At 40.0% G+C, this 21376-nt stretch overlaps 1 protein-coding gene across 1 annotated transcript in view; it reads left to right on the top strand.

The window, feature by feature from the left end:
- PTPRR (protein tyrosine phosphatase receptor type R) overlaps positions 1–21376 on the top strand; it is a 131519-nt gene that overhangs the window by 72758 nt on the left and 37385 nt on the right. Inside the window, exon 5 of the mRNA XM_010708144.4 lies at positions 3169–3431. Within this exon, the coding sequence (XP_010706446.1) occupies positions 3169–3431 (263 nt within the window). The remainder of the gene's footprint in view (positions 1–3168; positions 3432–21376) is intronic.

Raw genomic sequence — 21376 nt, 5'->3', positions numbered from 1 at the left:
TTTTTTTTTTCTTTGTTTAATATAAACTCTATATATAGCTGTTTTGAATGGTCTGGAAGTATCATTTTCAATTTATGAAATGCTTTATTTGTTATAAAGTGGTTTACTAAATGATGTGGTTCTTTTCACTTCAAAAAAAATCAGAAAGTAGGGTTATTTTTTCATTTAAAATATTGAAAGATATGAATTTTGTCTTGTCAACAAATGTGGGAGTCTAAATTTTTATTACTGGCTCCAGTGTCTTATAAATTATGAACAGTTATTTGATGCTGTGGGGAGATTGTTGCTTAAATTAGGAATATTTTTCAACTTCATGATTGTATTTTGGAGTTCCTTCAAAAAGAGTACTGAATAACAAAAAAAGACCAATATTTCAATATCCATTTTTTTCATTTGTTTATAAGGTCACAAGTTTCAGGATTCATAAACTGGTTCAGGCCTTTTGAAAGCAATTAAAGTACAGGATATCTACATCTAATATCAACCCACCAACTCCAGCACTTTTTTACCAGTTTAAAGATACGTAGTTTAATCATATCACAGTAGTGTCTAAGCTGATTCAAAAATAGCATTTTTGCATATGAACTAGTTCTGGATTGCCCAAATTCTTTTATTCTGTTTCTATAAAACCTTTTATAGTGCATTCAAATTAAGGTATTCAAATACCTTGCAGTAATAACACATTATACTACATGACTAATGCTTTATTTCATCCTTTCCCCAGAGCTGAAGGGGATTTTTTTTGGTTGGCTTTCCTCTTGTGTATATACACACATCAGCCTGGCTAGTGCAGAGATGTGCACACAGCCACATATGCATGTTGATAAGCACCCGTTAGAGAACACTTTTAATTAGAGGGAACCATCTTAATTTCCTTGGTTTTGGTGAGATTTTGCTATTCTGTCTTGGGTGCCTTAAATATCTCTAGGCAGATGAGTTTTTGTATTGCTGTTCCATATAACAGTTGCCAAGAACTTCATCCCAGAGACCTACTTCTCTCTTTGTGATTTCCCATGAAGATGAAAAATGGAGTTCTACTGGCAGCTTGAATGGGTAGCTTGGAGGTACTGGCCAAACTATAACATCAGCTTTCCATTGTAGAACGCTGAGCAGAAATGAAGAGTAATTATCATGGTGTCAGCACCCCATCATTCTTCCACATACGCTGAGTCAGAGAACAAAGAAAAAAAAGAGTTAATGTCCCACTGAAGTTGTCTCTGAACCCTAGATCTAATAAATGAAAAATGAAAAGTTGACCCCCTGTGCGTGTCCTGGAAAATGGTACTTCATGCTGCTTCGTGCTTCTTTATATCTACATAATGAGTCTTCTGAGGTATCAATACAACATCAGTTCTCCTAGTTAAGGCCTTCATATCCATTTCCACCCATACTGACAGATATGATTAAAGTGACTTGAAATAACACAATCAAGTTTACTTTTAAGAGCTTGGTAGCTTGATTGACTGCTGCCTTTTTGGTCATTGCCATTTTTTCCTTACTTTTATCTGGAATTCATTTAAAAACTGACTGGTTCACACCACTGAGGATCACGTAGTTCCTCAGCTTTTTTTCAACTTCTGCAAGTATTGTCTGTCTTTTTTTCTTTTCCCTCCCCCCCCCAGAATCTTGTAATTAAAAAGTATTAAAAAGTTTAGGAACTAATAATAGTACAGTTTTGGAAACCAGACCCATAATTTTTTGGGATCTCCAGGGAAAGAAACTAAGTTTAAGCACATCAGAGACAAGAAGGTATGGTTAACATTGTCATAATAGTGACTGTCTTATCCATGTTTGTGGTTTCCAGAAACAAATGAGGCCAAAGTGATCACTGGGGTGAAGGGTTAAAATATTTCAAATCCCTGATACCTATGTCCTTCTTCATAGCAGGGCTGTTTTTCTGCAAAACTGTAGCCAAGAGAGTTTATCTGTGCCATTTAATTCTAAACTCTTGTGAATGAACAGATGGTTTACGCAGCTAAGTCTTGTTTAATGGGTGTATTGCTAATGACATTAGGTCAGTTCCCAGCTAAACCTCTAACGCTAATCCTTGAAAAAACAAACTCGTCAGATATATCCAGTCTTCACTGAAAAGCTTTGGAGTGATAGATCTCCATGCAGTGCTAGCAGGAAAATAGACATCAAAAAACGCAGCAGAAAAATTGCTTTGGTTGAGGCTCAGTTTTTATGGCTTTTCAAGCAGAGTAGTAAGTATATGGGTATATGCAGACTCCTTCAGAGAGCTGTGTGAGCACTTTTCACCCATATCCACACGCAATACTTATGGTAGTGACTGTCACAAAAGATGCACTGGTAATTGTCTGAAGTTTCACGGCTCTTAGGAGCATTTTGCAAGTGGAACAGCCATAGCTCAGACCATATTTTTGACGTTCCCCTCATGAGATGAGGACTGTTACACCAGTGTAACATAGGCTCCTTTGGAATAACAGAACTGAGCACTTGCTACATGTCAGCCCTTGCAAAGCCCCTGTGTGAGAATATCGGCGTGGAGCTCAATGGAAGAAGATCAATACAAGTTTCTAAAAAGCTTTTGCTGCACACATACACTGTGAGATGTCAGTGTCTTGGTAATTGTAAAACATGTTTCTGAACAGTCACAAATCCCTAAATAGCTTTATAAACTATGTGTCTGTTCAGATTCATTACAGAATAGGTAATGTTTTCATAAGGATATTGAGAAACCGAAGAGTATTTCGGGGCAGTAGCATCTTACCCTTATAAAAGTGGCCTGGTAAAACTACCCTGCTCAACTATAAGCATCTGTTTTATTCTGTGTCATTGTCTCTCTTTTGCTAGAATCCTTATACAATTTTTTATAGTTACTTTATTAATCCCGTTTCCTTCTTCATACAGATTTTTGTGACTATTTTCCATTCTACGTTATTTGTCCCTGTAATAATACAACTGCTGGTATTACAAATAATTACTGGCTCACAACAAGAACTGTTAAAATCTCTGCCACCCACGTGCATGCTCTGTGGTTTATGTAATGAAAATATTTATCCTGCTGTGAGAAATGCCATGCAACATAAGTTGTGGCTTACTTTCTAGGAATAAAAGCCACATTTAGCAATCTTATTGTATTTGTGGTTTCTTCCTTACCTTGCTTACCAGTCAATCAGGATTGGGCTCTGCTCTCTGTTCCAATAGGTTCTGTATAGATTAAAGGAGAAGATCCAGTTGTCGCTGAGACAAGAGAAGGAAAAGAAGCAAGAGATCCATCTCTCACCACTTCCCCTGCAGACATCTCGATCTGAATATAAGACTACCAACAGCATGGTCCAGCCTGAACAGGCTCCAAAGGTTGTCAATGTGGTAGTGGACCCTCAAGGCCAATGTGTTCCTGAGCTCAAACCTCCCCCGTGTGCCAGTCCGTCTCCTTTCAGAATGAAATCTGTGGGACTCCAGGAAAGGTAGGATGGTGGCCAGCATATTCAGAATTTATTCTGTTTTGTTATGCTATTTCTGTTTGATTTTAGGAGGAAGTTTTTCACACAGAGAGTGGTGACACACTGGAACAGGTTGCCCAAGGAGGTTGCGGATGCCCCATCTCTGGAGGCATTCAAGGCCAGGCTGGTGTGGCTCTGGGCAGTCTGGTCTGGTGGTTGGCGACCCTGCACATAGCAGGGCGGTTTGAAACTAGACAGTCACTGTGGTCCTTTTCAACCCAGGCCATCCTATGATTCTATGATTGCCTATGTCTCCTCTGACTGTGGACTGGAGGTGTCATCTTGCAGACATCTTAGATGTGGGATTTTGGTGCGTTATTGTCTATCTTATGGGTGTTCTCTCGTTTCCTTTTTGCATGTGCAATGATTGAGAAGTTTGAGCTGATACTAACTATAGTTAACTATAGTAGTACTATAACTCCTTTTGTTAATTTGTTTCTTCCCCTTTCCAACAGTTGCCTCAAATCATTTTTTTCTTTTTCCCTTTACTTTGCCTGTTTTGATCCTGGAGATCCTGGCAGAGGGCAGAGTAGCTGCTTGTCTTTTGTTGGCAAAGGACATTCACATTGTTAGTGAATCCCTAAAATGGGAAACTTAGAAAGGAGAAATATTGCAACTTAATATGTTTACTGGTCTTGTATAGTATTTCTGTTATCACCTTAAGATCATTTTTCTTCTCAAATCCAGCTTTCTCTCATGATAGGTGCACAGCCTAAGGTCTACAGCCACTACAAAAAAGAAAAAGAAGTGATTAATAATGAAAGCCACCCTTGTGATCAGCTCCTTAGAAATACTTGTGCACCAGACATTGTGCACAGTACTCATTCTACCTTTAAAATATTGGGCTAGTTTTCTTTTTATGAAACTAGTTATACTTCCAACAGGAGAATGCACACTGACATCTGTCTCTCCTCTGTTAGAAACCTATATAATTTCTTGCCTCATGGCTGCGGGCCGCTTTCATAAAGCATCAGTGCTCTGAATAACTAATGTAGCATGCAGCCGTTGCGACTGAACTCTTCTGCCCTGGCACAGGAGATAAATGAAAGAACAGACACCACGCAAATTTGACGGGAAAATCAGAATGGAAAGGCAGACCAAGGGGAGCATTCCCTTTGAGGACTCTCGGAGCTGATTCACTTGGAACAGTGGGATTTCAGTGACAGATTTTATCAATGGCTATATGAACCACACTGAGTTTTCCACAAGTAAAAGATGCTGAAAGGCAAATCTGTCATGAAAAGTATAGTCATATCACAAAATAAGGAATGGGGGAAGCAAGCAAATCAGTTTTGATACTTGCTCTCATTCCAGCTCTCATTTATATGTAGGATTCCAGATCCTAGATAAAAAGCACATAGTGTGGGATGTGAGAGAGAAAACTACAGGAAATAGGTTGTATTATTGTCCTCTGAAATATGCAGCTATTACTGTGGGATCAAGCCTGGGCATCCCCTCCAAATCATAGCCACAGCTTGGGGTCTGTGGGCTCTCCCATTCAGTAGAGATATCAGCCCTGATACTGTTTTTTGCCAGGGTGAGAAGCTCTTGACAGACTTATATGGGTATGGGGACTTTTTGACGAAATCAGCCTTGAGTTTCCTTTGGCCAAGTGACTTCACAAGGGGTCCTAAGTAGCAGTTTTTGACTACCTAAGTCCCCATTTTGATTTCTGAAGTGTGACCCATGGTTGTAAAACAACTCTTACAATCCAGACCTGAGAAAACCATCTCGCTTCAGTGAGAATCAGTGCACTGTTGGCCACGCCGGGGAGTGAGTCAGGAGCAGTGCCCAGCCAGCTAGAAGCAGTCTGACAGCTGTGTCTCAGTGATGGGGCAGAAAGGCCAGACACTGCCTGTCTCTCAAGTTCTACATGCAAAAATATCACCATGCATTCAAGAAGCACAACATCTGCCCCTGTGAACCTTTCCATTTTTAATATGAATCACATTAGCTGGTACAGATGCAGACAAATTGTTAATCAAGAATCCGCACGGTATCAAAATGTTTTTGGGAGTTTGCCCAGCTTCTTAAAAAGCATTTTGCTTCTGAACACTGGAGCTAAGTCTTTGAACTTTCTTTTTTTTTTTCCTGCATATCTCTCTGAAAAGGCTCTTTTACTCATTTATACAACACAGTTTTCCCAGTATATTATTTAACACTTGCATTATTAAATGTAGGGTGCCACGGCTGATTTTTGCGTGCCACATACTCTGGTGCCTGATACCTTGATTAACGCAGCTGTAAAAGCAGCTAATTCCCCAGGCTTGCAATAGCTTCGTATGTCTAGAAAGCGGCACGGGCCTAGCAGTGCCGTAGGTTTGCTCTAGGACGCTAACAAGCGGCTAGGACCTGGTTCTCGGCCAGATTCACAGCCCATCACCGGCACCATGTCCTGGGGCTGCCAGGGCCGCAGGGCTGCCGAGAGTCAGACGCCGGGCCGGGCTGTGGAGCGGCGCTGAGCTTGGCCGGGGGAAGAGCGACATCTAGAGCGGGCGGGAGGCTGCTGTGCTGTGCTGTGCTGTGCTGTGCTGTGCTGTGCTGTGCTGTGCTGTGCTGTGCTGTGCTGTGCTGCCTGCATATAGCTTTGCGTTCCCTGCAGAGCTGAGAATATCCCAAGTTGGAAGGGACACGCGAATGTCAGTGAGTCCAACTCAAACCCAGCCCTATGTCTGAGAACGATATTCAAACACTCCTTGAATTCTGGCAGCTTGGGGCTGTGCCTACTGCTCTGGGGAGCCTGTTCTGTGCCACTGCACCACCTCCACATGACCCACCCCTAATGCAGCCCCATGCCATCCCCTTGGGCCCTGTCACTGTCACCATTGGAACCAGATGGTCTTTAAGGTTCCTTCCAACCTAAGGCATTCTGTGGTTCTATGATTCTATCCATTTCTGAGGGACTGCTCTGCAGCCTCTCATCCCCCAGGCTGTACTTACATCCAGGGTTGCCCCCTCCCAGGTTCAGAAACTGTGTAAAGTTCAGTACATTCTGAATAGCTGGTGGTGGATTGGCAAGCATTTTTTAGTCCAGCTTTGGCTGTAGATCTGATTGCATATATATATATAACTTTTTTTTTTTTTTTTTCCCCAGCAGAGTAAGGCTTTATTTTATTTAGCTGAGTGGCCCCAAATTCTTGTTGATATGAATGGTTCCAGCCAAAATCAGAGTTTGGTGATGTGGGATGTAATATTTCCAACATGTCAGGCTTTGAAAGTACAAGCAGTAAGTTGTTAAAACACAAGCATGATGGGGATATAAATAAGTTACCACACCAGCACAGTGTTCACTTGTTTTACAGATGTATTTACTTTTTCCTCAGACACTGCTGCTGTTTTTTAGTTCTGGTATTATTTTTTACTAGGACGACTGTATTTCAAACTAGTGTACATCATTTTGTTTTGTTCAGATAATTTAGTTATTATCTAGCATGCAAAAGTACATGGAAGAAAAGAGACTGTGGAAAATATCTGCTCTGTTGTGTATATTAAAAAACCACAAATGGTGCTTTGGAAAGTATTCCAAAGCGTTTGTATCCCTTCCTGGCTACAAAGACCTAAAACTGTGTCTACTAAATCTAAATAATCAATGGGAAAGATCACAGCACTGTTTTCTTGATCTGCTACAAATTCAATAGGAAATGATTCTGTCTAAAACGGACAGCTCATCACGCTCACGTATCTGGATGCTAGAGGCATGCAGGACTAGTTTGCAACATCTAGTGATCATCAGGAGACATCAGAACAGAGAATAGTTAGAAGAAAAATCACCTAAACCAAAGCCAATTATGATGTCCCACAAACAGCACTAAATCTTGGCTTGAACCTTGATTATGAGAGATCTGTACATGGTGCTGTTTTTCCCAACAAAGCAGAGCAGTACTATAAAATCCTATGGCACAGGTTGTAAGCAGTGAGATATCCCTTATCATCTGTAAGATGCCCATGAGTTGACAGTTCTTGTCCAGTTCAAATACTCAATAGACGTACAATAAGAATAGCTACTTGTAAGTATAATGAAAGAGAGATTAAAATAATGTGTCTTGCAAAGCTAATAAATGGTCACCTCTGTCTGCTTCCTTATGATATAAGAATGACAGAAAAGCAGTAAAGTTTTAAATAACTTAAATAACTAATAATGTACTCAGATTGCCCATACTAGTCTATGGAACTCTCTGCCAAAAGGTAATATTTAAATCAGGAATGTATTATCAACAGGTAATACATTGGACTCATACATGTCCATCCACAGAAGTAATGAGAATAGTGGTTGTTCTCTATCTTCCCTTGGCATCCTTCCTCAGAAACGTCTACTGTTTGGCACCTTTACAGAGAAATTGTGGACAATTTGGACTTGGAGGAAAATTCCTGTGTTAATACTGATAGTTGTTCTCTTCTCGTACAAAGCCTGCTCCAAAAGTAATTCCTCCTGTTTTATTACATTGCCCACAACATCAAAGGCGGATGGATTTTGATGGTATAGCAGTAGAGGTTGAACCTTCTCACCAGCATTCTATTACATGTTGTTGCCATGTGACAGATGGCAGCATAGGGGCAGTCTGACACATCTGATATGGGAGTGCATATGATGCAAAGGTGTGGAACAGAATTCCTCCATGTGGAAAAAATTGCATCCATTTACATTCTTTGACATTTGCCGAATGTTTACGGACACGAGTGGTTGTGAGCACAATGAAAGTTGGGCTGTGTGGGCAACATTTTCCTAGCAATGAAACTGTTGTAGCAGTTGTGAAACTTTGGCTCACCTCCACTGGTGCATGTTTTGACAAGCACGGCATGCCGGCTCTTGTTCATCCCCAGTCAAAAATATATAGTTTATGGCATTGGCTATGTTGAAAAATAGGTTTTTTTCTGTAGCTGGGAATTTGTTCTATCGAATTGTTTATTGTGCTCTTTGTTGTAGTTTCCGTGGAGGCATTACTTTCAGAGTGACCTTTGTGGTTATTTTGCATAGCAACACAAACTGAACTATTTTTCTGGCCACATATACAATTTTTGCTCCTTATCAATTGCCATCCAGCTGATAAATACCATGGATGTCAAGTACTAACTGTGATACTTATTATTATGATGTTAGAAAAACAATATGTTAAAATGATTAGTTATATTAATGCCACTGCATGCAAAACAATGATCCTCATTCAACTTTGTAAGATGTGTTGGAAACAGTAAAAAACCTGATGTATTCTTCGTTTCATTTATATATAGCCATCTGCATCGCAAGGTATCACTGTTCAACCAAATCTCTACTCTAATAGATGAGGGAAAATTCCAACTATACTCTCTGTTTCTGTTCTGATATTTAAATCACCGAGCTCTGTTGGTGCTGCAAATATAATTATGGCATTGCTGATCTGCTATCTTTATATAAAACTGGCTATTGTGAGTAATCATTTAAAGTAGTACACAGATGGTAGCACCTTGCAGGCTAAGGACTGTAAACACGCCAGTTTTTGTAGTTTATGACACAAGCATGGGAACTTAATATATTTACAGGAAGGGACATTGAATTTCCTGGCTAAAATATACTAGGTTTGCATAGATTTGGAGGATAAATTTACCCTATTGTGTGGAGCTGAATATGCTTTCTGCATTCTTAATTTAAATCCTAGGATTGTTTTCAGGAAAATGTCAGCGCAATTGTTCAAAGCACAGCTATCTGCCAACACAAAAGTAAAAGCTGGAGAATGACTTTATACTGATCTCTTATTAGAAGGAATTTGGAAAGTACCAGGGACCAGCAAAGGGAATTTGAGGTAGGAGGTAGAATGCTTGTACTCCAGCCCTGTTTCTCTGCCACCAGCTTACTGGAGTGCTTTGAACATGCTGCACAAATCTCCTGTGCTGGGTACAGGCTGTTGGGCCCACATGTCCATCTGAAAGTGTACAGCAAGAAGATGCCCTGAATCTAAAGAGCAGTGAGAGAACTATGTGCTACTGTTGGTGCATGATATTTCAAGAGAGTAAAGGGGAAGTTACAGAAGGACCTAAAAAAACCATTTATCTAATAATTCAGCAGACCTCTCAACTACATTCTGTTCAGGTGCGTAAGATGGACTAACAAATTTAATACATCCAGAAGCATTTACTAGCACTGAGGCCAATAGAAGAGGTTAGCTGGTCATCATGCTGCCAAACTCCCTTCACCTCTAAAAGGGAGGGGCCTGGATTCTGACTGCCTATCAGGAGTGGCTGGTGCATGTGCTCATTCCCAAATGATGCCAGGGAATTAATTGCTGTGGAGCAGTCTTGTTGGCAACGGCTAAAAGCAAGCCAAAGGCAAGGCTTGAAATCCAACGATATTGATTACCAAGTATCAGTGCCTTGGACTGTTCCCTGGCATTGCTTAATTGCTTTTTGATGTTGATGTGATTTGCACACCAAGAAGTGTACATCTGATGTGGCAGCTCACATGATGGGAGCAGTCCTGAATGTGCCTTCTAGTAACCCTTCTTTCAGCTTGGGTCTCTCCACAGCCCAGCACTGTCCTTCTTCCCCAGGGACTTCCCACTGAGGCCATCTCAGCTAGCTGAAAACTGCAGTGTGCCTGGGTAAGGGCAGAGGTTCTGCACTGTACTGTTGAGAGAACTAGTGTGGGGAATGTGAAATGGGATCCAGGTATGAGGATTTTCTGATCAGTAGCTGGGAGGTGAAAGGTCTCATTTAAGATGTGAATTCATGACTAGATACAGAACTATGCTTTACATCCAGCTTGCACTGGTGTAACATTTCTGTTAGCGCAAGGTCTCCCTGAAAACTTTCTGCAGACACTGGACCCCTGAATTGCACAGATGTCTGTTCAGCCAAGTTCATTGTAGACCTCCTTGCTTATCTGCAGTGTAGGAAAAGGGCAGGAATGTGAATTGTCCTATTTCTGAAGGGGAAGTGAACTCAGGCAACAGCCTAACAAAGACCTTTTAAATACCATACTTTAACTGTTTGACTCCTGGCTGCTTTAGAAGGTGTTTTGGTTGAAGTTAGAGCTCTTTGAAGCAATAGTCTCTGGGAGTTAATGATCTAAATAAGTAGATGCAAATAACTATGTGCCAGTCCCCAAACATACACCCACGGTCCATTTCCCCATGTCTCTAGCATCTCCTGCAAATTACTTTGCGTTACCATGAGTAGATGGTACATTGCCTCTCCTAGCTCCATCTCCACTTGGTCAACTCCAAATTGTCTCACATTCCTTTTTATTTTTTCTCTAGCAAAGAGCTAAAAATTCTTCAAAGCACTTAACATTCATTTCTGGGGGGGAATAATTCAGACAAACTAGCCCACATTTATTCAGAAAAAATATTCTGATGTCACTTCATAGTCCTCTCAGATGCAGGGAAACACTGTATTCAGAATGCAGCCCATGCCTACACTTGGTTTTGCCTTTTCCATCCCAAGCTTTGGTCAGGAATTTTATAATAATTTTATTGTATTCCCAAGTCTCTTATCTTGCGTTTATTCTTGTTACTCCAGTTGCTACTGGTTTTAGCTTGTACACAGGAAATCACAGTGCCAATCAGTGTTGTTCCCAAGGTGACAGGAAACCCTCTTTGGTCGGATGTTGATTGTGCTTGTCTTTACTGCTCCACCCATCGCATTTTCTTCCTTTTTGGCTTAAGTTAAGACAAATTAATCAGTGGCCGCCATCTGGTAGACAGTTTTGGTGGCTTTGCAGTGATTTGTCCAGTTGATCTTTTGAACAGTAACACACAGCACAAGAAACTGAAGGGAAATGTCTATGTTAATACATAAATGCTTCTGGAGGCCTAGGATCACACAGGTCATTGTTGCCCTGGGCATGCAGTACCTTGAGCTGCGTGAGTAATCCCTTTGTCTTGTCCATCAGCAGGCTTGGGTTTTTAAGCACTGTTTGGCCAAACGGCTAAACCAAAGGCTGAAGCTTTTCAGTGATTGACTTCTTTGGCTCTGCTTTGCTTCTGTAGCCACCCATCACAGAAAGGGCTTCTGAGGCTAATGTGTAGGCAGAGTGGGACAGCTGGAAAAGTGAGGATGCAAATTAGCTGGATTTGATTGTTCCGAATAGCTCAGCCCCTAGCAGGTTGTGTCCAACAAATATACCACTTTTTTTTTTTTTTGCATGGGCAGTTTGGAAATACAGTGCTGAGGACAAAGAGAGTGAGGAGAGCATCAGTTGCATTGTAAGAGTCAGGCTACTTATTGCGCAGGGTGAGGTGTATTGCAGTTCACGAGTCCTTGACTAGATCCCAACAGGAAAATGAACAACCAGTGCAGAAAGGAGCATTCACACCAGATATACAAAGTTTTTATGTTTGCAGTTAAGGTTTATTTTTCACATTTGGTGACTTTTTTATAAAGTCTCCTTGAATGCTCCCATTAATGTCTGAAAAAGGATTATCCCGCAAATTGAGGCAGAAATATTCACCTTTTCTGTCGTTTTGCACTGTATTTTCATTGATCATGCAATTCCTCTTGTCCAGCTGTTCTGCAGAACTGCTTAAAGTTGAATTTACCTCAGTTGCTCTTAATTTAAAACATTAGGAACAGACAGAGAACACCAGCTGAAGAAAGAAAAGAAAAACATCAAAGCGTCTCCAAAAATGAAATATGAAATAAATAAGTATGTCTCTGAATCGCAGGAAGCCGCATACTGGACAATAGTTATTAAGCATCCAGCTTACATAGTAGCCATCAGTTAATATTCCAGGCCATGACTCTCTTATTTGACTGCAGTCATAATTCATTTTATTTCTGTGCCTTGTCAGAAGAACACTTGCAAATGATGGCAGTTTAATAATTACGTTGCTTACTCTTGGAAAAAGCCAGTTCCTGGAAATTCAGCAGAGATCTCCTACACAGTCAGAATCGCTATGTACAGAAAGCTTAACATCATTTGCTAGCAGAAATGTCACTTGTTTGCAAACACACCTTTCCTCAAATAACACTGCTATAGGTCAGGCTATTTCTGTTACTCAGCTCTTGTGGTAAATTCTCTTAGCATTTATATTAATGTAGCACCTGAATTCCTCGGTCACATATCAGGATCTGTTTGTGCAAGAGTCGTTATACATATAGAGTTTAAATGATTCTCTATTAAAAAAAAAAAACACCTGAAAATCTAAATATAAGGCAGGCAGTCAGGCATGCCTCAGGAAACAGAGAAGCAGTACTACAACATGAGGATGCCTGTGAGAATGGTTTAGCTCAGAAAATATTTCCTATAAGTGGTAGCTGATTCCATATGACATTGACATTTCAGCCCAGTTCTTGCTAGAGTTGTTTGTCTTCCTTGGTTCCATCACATCCAAGCTGATGCATCCATTTGCTTTGACTTTGAACCTTAGCTTTGTATGACCAACATATTTCAGAATCTCTTTTTATTATTTTCAAGCTAAGGCAAATGAGACATTAATTGGTTAGGTGACTAATCCAAGGTAATCATGCAAACCAGTGTCCCATCTTCATAAAATACCCAAACTCTTGAACTCTTCGTTCTGTCCTCTAGCCAATTGAATCTGTAAGAAGCTATGACAGTGATATCTCTTTCTGGGAACAGGGACTTCCCTTTTGTACCCTGTCAAAGAGTGTGCTTTTGATGCTTAACAAACAGAGGACATTGTTGTTATTAATTTATGGTAGCTATAATTATCTCTGTTTTGTTAATACTGCATCTTGATAACAGGAGCAAAACAGAACACAGCAACTTCAAATGACTGCTCAAATATGTGATAGGCATCAGAAGGGGAAGTGCTGTATATAATTCCCACACAGAAAAATGTCGTTAAGCACAGTATTTCTCTAGGGAACTCCGTTTCAGTGCTTCAGGATGGCCAACAGCAGCTCCCTGCAAAGCCACGCTGCCAATGAGAGTTGGAGTCAGTGAGGGCAGAAGGCAGCAGAGCCTGCCCCTCTGTCCCCTGGGAAGCTCTATCTCTCTTCTCTGAGATGTCTCAAATCCTTCCTGAGTCGTAGCAAATTCCACTGGAGGATGTTCATACAGTCTAAAGGCTTTCAGTTCCTTTCCCTGTGTTTGATAGTGGCCATAACAGTGTGGTCTTACAACAAATAAAGGAAAACAATTGAGGCTGTAGCAAAGTACTAGATAGCTAGTAAATCCAATTTGCATGGTGTTGTTTCACTTCATACCCTATTAGCTTGTTTTGCCTCAGTGGATTTGTAGGGGTATCTGCAAAGAGAGTTTAGCCTTCAGAGCACACTACAGAGTAGGTTTGTGAAAGAAGTTTGTGAAAATCGGAAAGCTGGTATTGTAATTAATCCCAGGGGTAATCCTTCAGCTACAGAGAATGCATTTGCAATTTGCTGATAAGATTAGAATGAAATAAATGTTTTCTGCTTTATCACAAGGATTTTCCCCAGTATGGATGGCCTAAATTCCACTCCGGTCACTGTGTATAGTGTTTGCTATTGCCCAGCTCAAATCCTCCATGCTACATTGCTCATGGTCCTGGGACATTGCAAAGGTCGTAAAGTGAGCAAAGATTGCTGTTTGGAGGGAAAATCTTGGAAGAGAAGCCACCAAACACAAAGTTGTGCAATCAGTGCTTTGTTCCGATTGCTCCTATGCTACAGATAGCCAGAAGCTGGAGGGCATACTGACAGAAAGTATCAGTGTTAATTAAGTACTTGGTAATTCTTGCTTATTTTGCTGATGTCCTTTCCCCAAACCTTCTCTTTGTGGCTACTTGAAAACAGGATACAAGTTAACCTTTGATCTGACATAGTACCCCAACTTCAGGCCTACATCACTCCCTTCCATATATGTTAATATGACACACGCTGCATCATTAGCTATATGGAGCCCTACATGTTGAGTATTTAGGGTGACAGATGTGGGGTGGAGACTGGGGCAAGGAGAGCAGTTCAATTTTCTTTCAAATATAACTTCTCCCTTGCCTTTATTTCATTACTCAATGTGTGTTTAGAGTAACACTGCTTTTATCAGACCCCTCATATTTTCCTTCTCTACTCAAATTAATTGAAGTGAATTTATATCAAATGCTGTTAGGATTTTTGAGGCCAGGAATCCTTAGCTAGTAGAGAACTATGAATCAGAAGCAATTATAATTATTTCACTCTGAAGTTTCCAGCATATATTAATTCATTGATGTAGTGTATGTGGAAGAGTAGATCCAGGAAGCCTTTGCTCAGACCTGTGCCTAAATCTCTGGGCACAGGTACAGATATGTTTCTCTTCTCTATATCTCAGCCTATGCATTCATCTGTAGGAACATCTCTGATGTAGGTGAGTAGTAGGCATGGCCAAGGCCTCCATATACAAGCTACAGGACCTGCTGAGCTCTATAGAAAGAAATTCCAAGCCAACCTGTCTGCTTCTCAACTGCTGCTTAGGCCTTAATGGGACTATACAGCTTGACACTGCAACTTAAAAAGATGTATTTAATTCCGAGAGTTCAAGGTAAAATAAGCCCTGGTATTAGACACTTACAGCTGTCTTCTGAAAGCATTCAAGCATTGCTCCATTTCAAATTGCAAAGCAACGTGGATATCCTAAACCCACTTTCAAAAGGAATCCAGGTAATTGGTGCATTAATATTTGAGCAAGCATTCCCATAGAAAGCATGGCTGGAAACTAATAAAGAAAAGTGAAGTGAATCAAGAAGAAAATACCAAGAACAGAGAAAGGTTTACATACTTAAGCAGGAGAGCTGAATGTACATTTCTGGCTCCTGTCTTTGAGAGCCTAAATCCTATCGACTTGCAGTATAGCTTAGGCACATGAGTCACTCTGGAAATGGGACTGTGTCTTCCAAAGTGTATGAGCTAAAATGATTTCTGGTCTGTACAGCCAGCCTGAGATACTTGGCCCACCGTGTCACTGAATGGAGCGATTGCATCAGCTGCCTTCAGGAGCAAAGGACACTGTCCATAGATGGCGCAGCTTTGTTGAAGAACGCTGTGGGCCTGCGGGTTTTACATTTGTCAGGAACTGCTGTCGTTCAGTAATTTCTTCAAAGTGCACTAACAATTCATTTGTCTGCTTAGAAATCTTCTCTGTGACACTTGTAGTAATTTAAAGATAATGAAGACCAAGTCAAATAAACAAGGAGTGTGCTTTTTTATTATCTTAAGGTTGACAGGGTGTAGTAAACGCCTCTTTTCCCAGATGTTCCTTCCTGTCTTTCCCAAAAGGCAAATGCACCAGGAAAGAACTCATTGTACTGATTAGTTTTCAAGTAACAATAAAAAAATAGTTTTTTCTTACTGATACTGTATAAAGAACTCTCTCTGCCCATTTACATGAAGAATATTTCTATCCATTTCTTCTTCCAGAATGCCTGGTTTTCTCAAAAGTGTATTGCAGTACATTAATATATTAATAATTATTTTCTTGCTTGTTTGGATTTAAGGATTGCATATTTTATTCCTTAAAAGAGCAGCATTTTGGAGGTAGAAATTGTGCTTATGAGGTTAATTAATATAGAACACATGGTGCTAAATTGATGCTTATTGAGATTACTTCTGTTTTATTAAAACAAAAATCATCTAAGCTAAGGTATGCGGTCTTAAAAAATTACCTCCCCTAAAGCTCCTGCTGTAGTGTTGCATCTTTTCATTCTCATTTATCAGATCCCTTCTCTTAGGTAGGCCGGATAGGTAGTTCTCTGAACATTGCAGGCAAACACCCTCTTATCAATCTATAGTGCTTAGCAAAGAAGTGAGCTGGGAGAAGGAATTGGACTGCAGCTACCCAGGAGATCAAAGTTGGAAATGATAGAATTTTTTTTTGTTTAATTGTTAATTAAAAAAAAAAAAAGCAAAAGATACAGCAGACAGAATATGTGACGGGTTTTTTTTAACATTTCTTGATGGTTTTCCTTATGCATTATCTGAATTCTTTAACTTGAGCTTTTGTTTTATCTTTGCATCCTTAACAACTGAATGTTTTTCCTCTTCATTCTCTTTTCTATTTCCCTATTCTTTCAATCACTTTTGTTTATATTCATTATAGCTTGGTTTAAATTAGCATGCGTATTAATTGGAGATAGAACAGGTAGGTTAGCTTGTATGCTTGTGCAGCGAGGCCTCCAGTATGATATAGAACAACACTGCAATGCAAGCAGCTAATAGTAGCAATAAACATGACTGCATTCAATTAAAGCTCCACCTAAAGCAAATTAACCATAAATTAGAAAACATTTATTCGGTGCTTAGAACAAACAACTCAAATGAACACAACAAATTAGCGTCTTCGTTTATTTTTGTTTCTGAACATTTAACTCAGTTTTTACCCGTGCTAAAAGCATGTGTATGTAAGAATGAGTGTGAAATATAGCTTTGTGTTACCATTCAAATTTTATTGGAGAGAGGAGTTTGCGTGACAAAATGCAATTTGATCATTGAAATAATCTACAGGAAAAAATGGGAGCTTGTACAAGCTTTGAATTTTTGAACAGTCAGTTCCCGTAGCAGAGCAGCATAGCCTTATCGAGGGCAGAACAGGAGTGAATTGGCAGTACATTAGAAAGCATGATTAAAAGAGAGAAAGTTGAAACTACTCTCATGTCAGCTGTTTTCCTCCACAGGATATTGAGCCATTCCTGTCCCAACCAGATACTGATTGCTTAAAACTTAGTCCAGAAGTACTTGTCAAAACCATTTCCGTAGTTCATTTTGACATGCTGAGCTCTGAGTAAACCCTGAGAATTGTTTGCAATTTAGTGTTAGAGGTATTGGCCTGCTGTTGCTCATGGCTCTGGAAATAAGATCAGACCCTCTGGAGGGTGAAGCACCTTTGTTTTCCAGAGAAGCTATTGAAACGTTATAGCTGAGGCTCTTGATCTGTGCCTGTGGACTCAGAGAGGGCTGGAGGATGCTGCCTGGTGCTGCCATAAGGTTTCTTCAGTCTAGCAGACTGCAGTGGGGTGGAAACCTTCTTTCCCAGTAGCTGTATATCCTCTTCTGTCAGAATGCACACAGTCTGCTCTTGTTACTTCCAAACCCCTTCCTCAGAATAGGGGGCAAGAAGCATCAATTGTTCAAATGGTAAATAAGTGTAAAAAAAAAAATAGCATAACACTAGAATACTATTAAGAGAACCATATGATAGAGTGAACATGAGCAGAAATGGCAAATCTTCCTTCCAGAAAATGCCTAGGATCAGTGTACCCCAACCAATTGCATCTCTTACAGTGTTTAGCTTAAATGTCCTCTAGCTATGCCTTTTTGGTGATAGGTATTAGCCCCAGTGTTATATCCAGTGTACTTCTTTTTACCATGAATGAGTTACTCTGGTAGGTAACATGGGGTTTCCCACATAAATGGCTGCAGGATTTATCCCAGATGCATGTAGAAGTGCTGTAAACATCAGTAATATCAATTGAATAGTTAAGCATGCTTGTGGAAACATCGGACTAGTATCTACTTATCCATCCAGTATCTCCTCTCCAGCAAAAGGGAATCAGAGCCAAAAAAAGATTAATGTGTAAGAACTGAAAAATTCATTTTATTTGGAACTGAGGCTGGAAGCCCATAGAAAAAGAGAAGTCAATAGTTCCTAGGCAGGAGAGGAGCTCTGTAGGTACTCTGGTGTTTTAAGAATGGCACGGGATGTCAGGACTGGGAGGAAGATCAGGTTTTAACCATCTGCACACTGAAATGCAGAAGATGGAAATGGTCTGAAGAACTGTGTTCATTTTTTATAGGTCCTTTTAGGTATCAGGCTGCATTGATTGTTCATGATGCATATTACCCTTTAATGCAACATAAATCAGTCATTTTATATTCATATAGACTTTCTATCAAAATTAGTTTGTATTCTTGTGCTGTTGTTTTTAAATAAATGATTGACATTATTGATAATGAATCTTAAAATTAATTGAAGAGAACTTGCCTTTAGAGAAGAAAGCCTGCGACAAATGATTTCAAAATGATTTAAGGTAAATTGAGAAATGATGAAGATTTAGGGAACTTTGGGTTTTAGTCCTGCTTCTAGTGCTAATTCTTATTTCCCCTTGTTAGTTCACTGTTTGCAGCTTCTGAGTCTTTAGCACTTCACTCTGTGTGATGTGGGCTTGATTTGTTTAGAAGTGTTGAGAACCCCAGGTCTGAGTCATTTCCTAAAAGTTGCAGCGCATAAGCAAGTGAAAGCTAAACAAAACCCCAAAATATTAGCAGGCAAATGAGAGATCATTAGGGAAACTGAGTTTTCATCATAGACCTACAAAGTATAAAATTGGTATAGCAACGTTTCATAAAGCACCTAGCAGTGTAAAAATAAAAAGTGCATTGTATATTCTATGTGCAATATTTATTATTTGGATGACATTCATATAAATTGCACAGTGATTTTTTTATTCACTATTTTCTCAAACTTATGCTGAAGATACTGATTGACCTTTGGTGAAAGCAGGAGTAAATTAGAGGATAATTACATTAATGGAATTTGCATATTATCATAATCTGTCAGAATATTCATTAACATATATTGCATCATAACAGAAAACTGAAACTCTCAAGCTTGGCAATTCCACAAAAAATGTAGACCTAGAAAAAGTGAATCTTCTCTTTTACAGTTTAGGTTGTTAGTAAGGGAGTTTTACCACACGCTTAGAAGACTTGTTTGAAATAATATGCTGATGAGCAGGAAAAATCTAGAGATTACTACATCCATTAATGACTATAGTTTCATTCACCCTACTTTCTGTAAGCATCCACTAATGTGACTAGTGCAAAGTGTTGCATATTTCACACTATCAAGTACAGAGAAACTAACATTTGTGAAAAATGTACAAACTATTCTTATGCTTATTAGATGTAATTATTTAATACAGCACTGCGAATATTACTTTAACATTTATCCAATTATATTTTGCTTCAAATGAGAGTCATCACTTGGTCTTCTGATGACTGACTATAATGAACATTGTATATCTGGATTTGCAAAGAAATGTCTCAGTTTTATGTTAGAAGGTCTATGTTACATTAATTAAGGAATTGGCAGTATATTCAGTCCTTTTCAAAGATTTTTTAACCTCTATGTATTTCCTCTCTTCTGCTTTTTTTTTTTTTTTAAACATATGATCTAATTTTTCTTGATGAAGTCAATGGGAGTTTTCAGTACTCTCTTTTTATTTATTTTATCTCAAAATACAGGATAACTAACAAGAACAACATTATGCACTTTTCTGATTTGCTGAGCTTTTCACATCCCCACCCCACAACAGCCTCGTTTATCCAATTGTTCATCTGCATGACCCTTTTCCCTTAGCAATTTTGAAGATCAGCAGGAAAGCTGGGTCCTATAGTTTTTCAATTGCCTAATTTTGTGAATTTAATTTGTTTTCCTATGAATTATTCTACTGAAACATGAAACTAGACAAGCAAGACGATTCTGGCACTCGAAAAGGCATCAGTAAGGCAGTAAGTGGTGGAAACCATGTGCTAATTGTGATTCTTCAGTGCAATTACAGCCCACCTGAATGCTCACTGAGTACCCCTGCAAGATCTGAGCACCAGGACCCACATATAGACCAGAGGAATACCACAGAAATCAAACTCATGGGAGAACGGTGGTGGTTTCCCTGACATAAAACAGAGAGAAAAGCCCTGCTGAGCATCCCTGCGCAGAAGATCTCTGGGCATGAAGCAGCTCCCTCCCTAGCAGCCACAGCCAGCACTACTCTTCCCACTCTTAATGGCTTCCTTCCACCCGGGGCTGACATAGGCCTGTCTTCGGCCTCAGGGGTGCAGCGGCGGGGCGAGGAGGGCATGCGGAGCGGAAGCACCTCCTGTGCCTGCAGTGGCGGGGTCGAAGGGCAATGGCTGCTGATGGGCTGCGGCCCTGCCACTCATCCCAGCACCGGGAGGCACCAGGGCCCGCTAGGGACTGGGAATCTGGGCGTTGTGTTTTTCGAGAGTGCTGAATAAACATGAAAAGGTGCATTTAAAGAAGTTGTCCAGCTTAAATAATCAACTGGGAAAAATTGCGTCGGGTAATTGGATTGTCATAATCACCAACCATGGCTTAATTTTAGAGTCATGGAAGACCTGGAAATGACCTTGCTAATGATTAATAGGCTTTAGTAACCTGGCAGCCCCGTGAGGTGGACAGGTGGAGCTTCCTTTTGAGAGTTTTGAAACAAGCAAAACAAACATTGCCTTTTTTTTTTTTTTTTTTTTTTACCTTGACTCCTAATAAAGTCTGCATCAATAAATGTACCATTAAAAGTCCTCCAGTGGATTCTCATCAGTGGGCTTGTTCCTATTGCCCTGTTGAAAAGAGGGCCGTGAGTATGTAGTAGGCCCCCCTCTGAGGTACTAGACAATACACAGACACAAGTGGTTTCCTGATTGCACTTATTCACATACCCAGTAATGATGTGGCTCTCCCAGCTGACGAAGTGTCGGAAGAGTTAGTCTCAAGCCGACTTTAATGAGATGTTGTCACGAACGTTTACCGATTCCTTACATGATGCACATCGCCGCCCAGACAGAACTTGAGGTGTTCCATGGCAGGGGACTCTGCTCACAAAGGAACAAATCAATTTTCTCTAATTGGCCTGGGCTATTAACACAGGGCACCGAAAGTAAAGCTATTTATAGAGGATTGTGACATAGAATTGAAAATATTTGGAAATAAGGGGAAAAAATAAGCATATGCCTTCTTCACTGTAATTTGCAAGGGAAGGATGTAGTCAGGGTGTTTAGAGGGATCCAAGAAAAATTACTTGTCTGACTAGCAGTGTCAGTGATCCCATTGATCTATTGTGTGTTCTCTCCAATAGCACAAGAAAAGGAAGGCACACTGCTTAACATGCTTTCTACTCTTCTTTCCAGAAATTGACCAATTTAACTATGAGAAGAACATAGAGAATCCAAGAGGCCAGAGCAGAATCTGAGACTACAAGCATCTTACTCTAGAACATAAAGAA

The sequence above is a fragment of the Meleagris gallopavo genome, chromosome 1 (assembly GCF_905368555.1).
Source record: "Meleagris gallopavo chromosome 1, MGAL_WU_HG_1.1, whole genome shotgun sequence".
NCBI classification, from domain to species: domain Eukaryota; kingdom Metazoa; phylum Chordata; class Aves; order Galliformes; family Phasianidae; genus Meleagris; species Meleagris gallopavo.
This window is presented reverse-complemented; position numbering and strand designations above follow the sequence as displayed.